We start from the raw sequence: 8,921 nt of genomic DNA on the forward strand, positions 1-8,921 counted from the left end.
TGTACGTGTAGCTGACGACCACTCTTGTACTCACCAAGAGCACTAGCAGACTATGAAAGGCAGTGCTTTATTTTATTCCTGGACCTGTCCATAGCTCTGGGGCATGATACCCAGGTGAGATCCTACTGTGTCCCCAAACCCTCCTCCAGCACCCGGGACTGATGCCTGAAACACCTATGTGCGGAGCCCTACGTAGGTCCTTGCAAAGATCCCCTGAGAAGGCCGTGTCAATTATGATTTATCTTTTACCTTTCAGTGTGGGTGGGGGAGATTGATGGAGGGAGGGGAGAATGTGGAGGTACAGGAGAAGAAAACTTGCAGGGCACAGAAAGGAGGGAAAGAGGTCTACAAGCCACCTCTGCCTCCTCAGCAGTGTTGCCATGGGCTGTGATGCCCATTTCCATGCTGAAGCTATTGTGTGGTAGAAGAGACTCAGGTCGGGAGAGGAGGCAGGCTATAGGGACGATGGAAGGGACATGGCATACCAGGACAGACCTGGTGCAAGGGCGAGAAGGTAAAACAGCCTCCCTCCAGGCAGGGAAGTTTCTCAACTTCCTGAGGCTCCAGTCAGGCACAAGAGGCTGAGACAGGCTGGCATCCTGCAGGAAAAGCCAGCCGATCTGTCACCTATAGGACCTGAACGTTCGAGTCCAGGGCTCCATCCTAGGGGAACAGTTCTGACCTCAGTCCTCCACCTATAGAATAAGGATGGCTCCTGGAAGCTTATAGACATTTTAGTGAAGTGATCACCTCCCATAGTGTCCGGGTCTTCTGAATGGTTTCTTTATTCTTTCCCCGAACCGGCTCAGGTTATTACAAGAACAATGTGAAAGTGGCCATCAAGACCTTAAAGGAGGGAACCATGTCTCCAGAGGCCTTCCTGGCAGAGGCCAACATGATGAAAACTCTCCAGCACGAGAGGCTAGTTCGTCTCTACGCCGTGGTCACCAAGGAACCCATTTACATCGTGACCGAGTACATGGCCAGAGGTGGTGCCCTGCATGGGGCTGCATCGTCAGACAGGGGTGGGGAGGGGCAGGGTCAAGGCTTGAGGAGCCCAGAAGGCTGAGGCTGATCTGCTGCAGTGAGTCTGCCAGTGAGGGGACCTCCATGGGGGATCCCTGGGCCATGGGCCCCACCAGTTAGCCAATATCCTACAGATCTTAGGTTTTCCACGGTACTGAGGGGCAGGAAGGAAGGACGGTGGGAAACAATATGGGTCAATGGTTCTTCCAGAGTTGTGTCCCCCATTCAGACACACTTCAGGCAACATTTTTGGAGGGCACCTTCTATGCCCAGCACTGTTTGATGCCCACTAGGGAGGGCAGAGCACTGCCAAGAGTGCTCGACTGGGCATCCAGAGATGGTTCTGGTCCCAGTTCTGCCACTCACTAGCCGTGGACCTCTGACAACCATAAATGACATCATGGGTGAAAAGAGAGATCAGGCCAGCTGGCCATGGAAGTCCACAGTGGAGCCAAGATCTCATGGGGCAGTGGGTGGGGGTCAGCCTGTGAGCTCCTTCCCACCCTTCCTGTGACCCTGACTGCCCAACGCTTCTGTAGGATCCTAACCTGCCATGTTAACCTAACTCCTTAGAAATCATCCTCAAGGGGGTCCCACATTGAGCTGGGAGCACAATGCCTCCGCCGCCCACCCAGCCTCCCCTCAGGTGGCCATGCCTCCCAGTTCTTAGATGTCACAGTGGAGCTGCATTTGTCCCCAGCACCAAACCCCAGGAGGCAGGGGTCTCCATGCTGGCATTTTTTGCACCCTTGGTCCTCAGAGACAGAATCTCTGCCAACAAAGGGTGAAGGGGACAGGAAGACACTGTGGGACATCATGCCAGGAACAGGCACTGAATACAGAGTCGGGAGATCAGGTTCTGCTCCTGGCTCCCCAGCTGGGTGGCTCTGACCCTTGCTGAAACTGAACTTCCTCTGAGCAGCTGGGAGCACAGTGGCTGCCACCTGGGATGCTCTGACGACCAAGACTAGAATTTCTGTAAAGCAGAAAGCACTCTGCAGCTGTGGGTGGTTTTGTTCTCTGGGTACCGGAGATCTGACAGGGTGCCCCATGCTTCCTGACACCAGGTTGGGGGCAGCACACACATGGGAGGGACCAGCACAGCCGGGGTTGGTTCATTTTGCACAAGAGTGGTTGCAACTTCTCTTTCCTTAGGATGCTTGCTGGATTTCCTGAAGACGGATGAAGGTAGCAGATTGTCCCTCCCCAGACTGATCGACATGTCAGCCCAGGTTTGTGAGCTATCAAGTACAGCAAAGCTCAGGAGTAGAGATGACCAAATGGACCCAGAACCCCACCCTCTCCTCTGTGCCTTGTGGCTTCATGAAACTGGCTCTTCAGAGGTTGTAGCCACTCAATTAAGGCTGGGCTGGAAGGGCAGAAAACACAGAGTAATAACGGTTTAAATTTGTAAACATCAAGAGGTGTTCTGTGTGGGGGCCAGTAAGTGGGTCTTTCCCTCAAAGACACAGGGACCCACATTTCTTCCATCTGCTCAGCACTTAGCATGTCATCTAAGCCCACCTTCTTCCTTCTAACAGCTGAGCCACTCAGCCTTCCCACCTTCTTCCTTCTAGAGACATGTCCCTGAAGTCACCTACTATCCTTACTTTGACATTTCTTTCCTTGCCCCCAACCATGTCACCTGGCCACACCCAGGCTGCGAGGGAGGTTGGGAAATGCAGTCTTTATTCTGGGCCATTGGGATGAAGTGAGGTGAGTCCAATTATTCCTAAAGAGAAGGAGAATGGATGGTGTGGGAAACCCGGAGGGTTCACCTGAATTCCATGTGACAGTGTAGGCAGACATGTCATGACCTCCTTTCTTCCTCAGATTATGCCCACAAATGCTTTCTCCAGCAGGTGAATCACAGTCCAGGCTTCATGAGGTGAAGATCGAAAGGGAGAGAAGGGGTCGTTCCTCCCCGGGGATGTTAGCCGAGGGTTCTAACTGGCAGGGAAACACATCTGATGGCCCTGAGTGTGTGTATCTGCTAAAACTGGAACTCTCAGCAGAAAAGCTCTGGTCTGTGGTCAGCCGGTGAGACCCAGAAACACTCACACATCCGCCTCCAGAGAGGAAACCTCCCCCTCACCCTACACCACCACCCATCCCCACCTTGTCTGGTATTATCTGTTATTAGTATCAGTGCAGGAACTGATGTCACCATGCCCTTTTTCCACTGAGGTTAGCGCACCTGGGTTTGGGTAGGGTGCTGAGTGGTCTCGGAAAATTAACACTGGTAACCAGCCTCAAACCACAAAACAGTGATAAGAGTGGCCACCCCTTCTTTCTTTCTTTCTTTGCCTTTCTCACTCTCCTCTGTCTCTTTCTCAGTCCCTGGGGAAATCTTGGGTCTTCCCAGGGGCAAAGGATGTGAAAAGCCACCTGCATTTATACCTAGGGGTGGCCAAGAATCTAAGGGTTAGGAAACCAGAAAATCAGAACCTTCCAAGTGAACAGCTTCTAAACCCCATTCTAGTCATGCTTGCGTCTCAGCACACACGTGTGTGGACACACACACACATACACACGACCCTTCTGGGCGCTCCTTTTCCTGCTTTGCAGGATGAAATGCAAATCCCGCCTACAACCATAATCCATGTGCCCTACTTTGCAGCCCCACAGCACCACCACCACCACCACCACCACCACCACCCCCCGCGGATGTCCTGTCACACCCCTGAGCCCTCACTCAGGCTGCCCCCTTCACCCAGAATGCCTGGGCAAAATCCTAGCATTTCATCCAGTAAAATCCTAACCAACGTTCAAGATCCAAGTTAAATTCAATTCCGATTTCCCTGGATGGGAAAGGGGCAGAGAACACTTTCTGCATGAGTTTCTGTTAGCACTGTGTGTGCTGTAGTCGTCTTGAAAGCCCATCTGGTTCGCTTGCAACTTTCCCCCCCTTTGGTATGATTTCCAGTACTTCTCAGTATGCATTTGTTAATGGGAGGAGTACTGGTAAATGTTATCCAGATCCAAGATATTTGGTATTCAGCTTTCTAGTCCCCACAGTAGCATACCAATAAATGTATGATTTAGCAAAGGAATAAATGAATGACTAAGGGAATGGATTCATGAATAAACCAGGGCAGATGGACACTTACGGAGAAGTGGGATGAAATCCAGTGCCGCCTTCTTGCCATCGCTGGTCTGGGGGTACATTGGCATTTTATGCTCTGCCTCGATTCCTTCATCCGTCAAGCGGGAGTGTGAAGAATAAAGCCTAAATGAGTTTCCTCGACTACAAGACACAAGCGCCACACGAGCAGCTATTCCTGGCCCAGTGCTGGTGATGGGGGACAGAAACAGAAACGGCCTCTGGTCCACTGGAATTCTGCGCATGCCATCTGAGGGCCTGGTTAGCTCCCTGGCCACATGTCTTGTGTAATGCCCACCTCAACTCCGCACCCTGAAGACCCCTTTTCTCATGTTCCAGGTCAGGACAGGGACCCCTCAGAGAGCTTAAGCAGCTCCAATTCGAGGCTCCCTGCTCCTGAACAGTGCTGCTGACTTGGCGAGGAGATAAAACCCTTTCTTTCCCTCCTTCCCTGCCCTTTTCTTCCCCGGCCCCTCAAAAGACCTTCTTCTCCTGCTTTCATTCTGCTGTCTTCCTCCCCCGCAGACACTTGGAAGGACAGAGAAGTGTGTGAGGGGTTCCAGCAGCTCTGGCTCTGACATCCACGTCTCTGCTTTTCTGGGCTTTTCGAGGGCTGGGGTCTATGGCTTACTCAGCTGAAGAGTGGTGGAAGCCAGTTTTCTCCACTCAGGAATCTGCTTCTTCTCCTTCTCCGGCAGCACCCCTCACCCCCTATGCATCTGCCAACAAACACAAACACAGACCTCCAAGTGTTCCTGCCCCTTCCAGGCTATGAGGGGGTGAGGACCGGCCCTCCAGATAGGTGGGCAGGTCCTTCCTCTTCTGATAGCGGCTCTGCAGGGCACTCTGGTTGGGCTCCATCCTTGCCTGGAGGTCCCTACGCTGTTCTTCACCGTGTGGCTTGTTCCCTCAGATTGCCGAAGGAATGGCGTACATCGAGCAAATGAATTCAATCCACCGCGACCTGAGGGCAGCCAACATCCTGGTGTCTGAGACCCTGTGCTGCAAGATCGCGGACTTCGGCTTGGCCCGCATCATTGACAGTGAATACACCGCTCAAGAAGGTGGGCGGAGCCCCCATCTACAAGGGAGACCTTGGGCCTCACCTTCCCCCACTCCCTAAACCCCCTGTGCTTCTCCTTGCCACTTCAGAGCAGAGCTTTGTGGTTTTCCCAATTCTGGCCTCACTCCCAGGTAGATCAGCATTTCTGTAAAGGGGCTTCACTAGTGTCTGATGAGGAATGGCTTTGTGATGAAGTAGGTTTGGAGATGCTGCATAGGCCGTTCAGACCCTCTTTGGAGATTCCTGGTGCACACCAACATGTGAAAGGCACTGACAAGTCCTGCAGCAAAGAAACAACATATATTTGCTTCACCTGTCTCTCCAAAACTAATTTGAACCCAAGGTACTTTTTTCACTTGGCTTCTATAAGCCTCCCACAGATCTAGGGTTTCCCAGAACACACTATGGAAAACATTTTTCTGAAGCATGAGCAGGCAGCAAATGCTTATACCTGAATTAGGGTTTCCACAGAACACTCTGCTTTTCTTCATGAGAAAAAAAAAATCTTCTTCATGAGAGGATTTAAAATGGTCAAATACATGTATCAAGTAAGCTAGCAAGCAATATTAGCTGAGCATATTAATCAGTTGGCACAGAAGAAGGATCAATAGGGCTTGTTCCCTGAGGAAGCTTCAGGCTGCCTGGAGAAACCGAGAAAGCTGGGCAAGGAAGGAGGTAATCCCGTGCTGAGCTGTATGCTGTCTACTCTAAATGCTGACCAGGCTGCAGCTCTCCAGGGGGCTTCATGGGACAGCAGGATTGGAATTCCCTCTTCACCGTGACCCGAGGTGGCACACAAGTCCCTTGTCATCATTTCCATTTTGCAGGTAGGGATTAAAAGGCAGGACCAGTTAAGGTGACTTGCCCAAACCATGGATTTCTGTTATTAAACATGTGAGGTGGAAATGACTCTTCTGTCCCAGGTGGAAACACAAACAGGGTGATAGAGGTTGTCTCTTGGGCTGTGCACCCCTAGTGTCTTCAACATGCCTACTCATGTGTTCTAGTGGGTCTTCGTGGTTCTCTGGAAGCATCTCTGTTGTGTACAGAGATGGTGGTCCAAGGCCTGCTAAAGAGGGGGAGGGAAGGTGCATAGGGACAGTCGGTCATGGCCTCACAAAGCTGCCTGTGGCTTTTCTCATAGGCGCCAAGTTCCCCATCAAGTGGACTGCCCCAGAGGCCATTCATTTTGGGGTGTTCACCATCAAAGCGGATGTGTGGTCGTTTGGAATCCTCCTGATGGAAATCGTCACTTACGGGCGTGTACCCTATCCAGGTAGGTGGCTTGGTACCTCAGTGACTAGATGGGCTCCCTGCCTTCCAGAAATGGCTGCGATGACAGATATCCCATCCTTGGTGCCTGGAGCTGCCCACATCTATGCCAGGATGGGGTCTCCACAGTTGGAACAGAGACTCATGCATGTCACTCTGGGGACAGAGGCTCTGTGCCCCTTGCTCAACATTGCTTTTGGCAACAGGGCTGTGCCCCTTCATTCAGGAGAGGTCAGTAAACCCCCAAACCAGTAATTAAGTGAAGGTCAGTGTCTGAACTCAAGTTCACTCCAAACTGGTTCTCACCTGAGGACAGCTTGTCTCTCCTCTGGCCTTGCACCTTGGGTGTAGTTCCGGAAGCCGTGTTCTGACTGTACAACTTCCCAGCCCTCCCCCTAACCGGGCCGCTGAAGGGCTTGGCCAACTCAGCAGCCTACAGCCAGCGGTCTCCCTCCGCCAGCTGGTGCATCTTCACGGAGCACCTGGCCAGCGAGGGATGGGCTTGGGCTGTGTGCCCATGGCAGGTAAGCAAGACAGGGTCCCACACACGGAGGAACTGCCCGCACTAAGGAGACAACCCAGAGCCTCCCCTCCAGCTGTTCTCGGAGGAATGACATGTAAATAAAGGGTTGTTTCTCAGGGACACCAGCTGGGCAGCCCTGTGACCTGCGAGGGAGGATGTGGTGGTCTGGGCCTCACGGGCTCCCGCCGCCCCTCAGCCGCGCTCTGCGTCCCCTCCACCTGCAGGAATGAGCAACCCCGAGGTCATCCGCAGCCTGGAGCGCGGCTACCGCATGCCGCGGCCCGACTCGTGCCCGCCAGAGCTGTACCGCAGTGTCATCGCTGAGTGCTGGCGGAGCCGGCCAGAGGAGCGGCCCACCTTTGAGTTCCTGCAGTCAGTGCTCGAGGACTTCCACACGGCCACGGAGCAGCAGTACGAGCTGCAGCCCTAGGCCCTGGCGCAGGAACACGCGTCCGGGGCCCGCGAGGCCCAGGGATGGCTTACACCTGCGAGCCATCCTGTAGAACTGACCAGGCATGTTCACCTCTCAGCTTTTATTCCAGCCCCAGTCAGCCTGGAAAGGCAGGGAGGAATTGGTACACCCATTTCTCAGATGAGGAAAGTAGAGGTAGAGGCGGCCTGACGGGTGGATCACACAGCACGGACTCTGGACATCCAATGGCAGTCCCACCCTTCTCTGGCTGTGTGACCTTGGGTGAGTCACTCAGCCTCTCTGTTCCTCCGCTGTCTTACTTGTACAATGAGGGAAGAACCATGATAGTACCTACCTCGTATGTTCCTCAAGAGGATTCCATTCGTTAACCCCAGTAAGATGTTAAGAATAGTGCCTGGCAAACGCCTGGCACACCGTTAAACGTTTGGCATCGTGTAACAACCCTGAGCTGGCGCCAAAAGCAAGAAGTCGGCTACAGGTGACTGGGGAGTTCCGCTGCTCCCACCTGCGCCGTCCGCGCCCCTGTCCTGCTCGCTCTCTGCTACCCCAGAAGCAGGACTGGGTCCTCTGAGATGTCCGTTCAGAGAAGCGTCCAGCACTTTGGGGACTTTTCCATAATAAAGTCACGAGATCTGACCTTTGCAGTGTCGTTACTTGGGACAAGCCTGGACCTCGCTACGTGGCACAGGTGGTTTGAATGAGTGACCCGGCGAGGGACTCGCGGATTCGTGGAAACCGAGCCCAGGCCTCAAGGACAACACCGCAGACCCAAGGCTCATTGCCTTTTAGGGGAGGCTTGAGCGGGGCCGGCAGGTGGCGCCCTCACCTCAGAAATCCCTGGGCTTCTGGTCTGAGTCCAGGACCCTTTGCTGAGGACTGACAGTGGGAGGGTGCGAGCCGCCCTTGTTGGGGGTGCGTGCACGGGGAGCAAGCGCCCTGGGCTCTGAGTCCTACGACCAGGTGCAGCAACGAAGTGCGGACGATGATGGGATGGTAACACCAGAAAACATTCGAGGCTTCACACTGTTCAGGAAGCTCGCTATTTGTCATGGGGTTTTTTTTGTTTGTTTGTTTGTTTTTATTTATAATAGATTTATTATAATAGATTATTATTAAATAGATTTATTACGATAGATTTTGGGGGGAATTTAGGTTTATGAAAAAGAAGTGGAAAGAATAAAGAATGTCCACTTACCCCTCACCCCCGCCCCTCTATTTCCTCTGTTATTAACATCTTGCAATAGTGTGGTTCATTTGTTACAACTGACAGGCCAAATTAACACATCATTACTAGCTAAAGCCCGTAGTTTACATTAGGATTCGCTCTTTGTGTTATGTTGCATGCGTTTTGGACAAATGTATAATGACTTGCCTCCAGCATTACGCTACCATACAGAATAGTTTCAATGCCCCCCAAATCCCTTATGCTTCTATTCACCCTTTCCTCCCTTTGAACCCCTGGCCACCCACTTGCCGTGTTTTGACCCCTCTGATCCTAGTA

The 8,921-nt window shown here is 52.7% G+C and overlaps 1 protein-coding gene across 1 annotated transcript in view; it reads left to right on the forward strand.

The window, feature by feature from the left end:
• Positions 1-7,472, forward strand: part of BLK (BLK proto-oncogene, Src family tyrosine kinase) — a 66,647-nt gene extending 59,175 nt beyond the window's left edge. Inside the window, exons 9-13 of the mRNA XM_032855745.1 lie at positions 810-989; positions 2,182-2,258; positions 5,043-5,193; positions 6,337-6,468; positions 7,212-7,472. Of these exons, the coding sequence (XP_032711636.1) occupies positions 810-989; positions 2,182-2,258; positions 5,043-5,193; positions 6,337-6,468; positions 7,212-7,417 (746 nt within the window). The 3' untranslated portion in view covers positions 7,418-7,472. The remainder of the gene's footprint in view (positions 1-809; positions 990-2,181; positions 2,259-5,042; positions 5,194-6,336; positions 6,469-7,211) is intronic.
• The last annotated feature ends 1,449 nt before the right edge of the window (positions 7,473-8,921 follow it).

The sequence above is a fragment of the Lontra canadensis genome, unplaced genomic scaffold, assembly GCF_010015895.1.
Source record: "Lontra canadensis isolate GAN:19392208 unplaced genomic scaffold, GSC_riverotter_1.0 scaffold10, whole genome shotgun sequence".
Taxonomy (NCBI): domain Eukaryota; kingdom Metazoa; phylum Chordata; class Mammalia; order Carnivora; family Mustelidae; genus Lontra; species Lontra canadensis.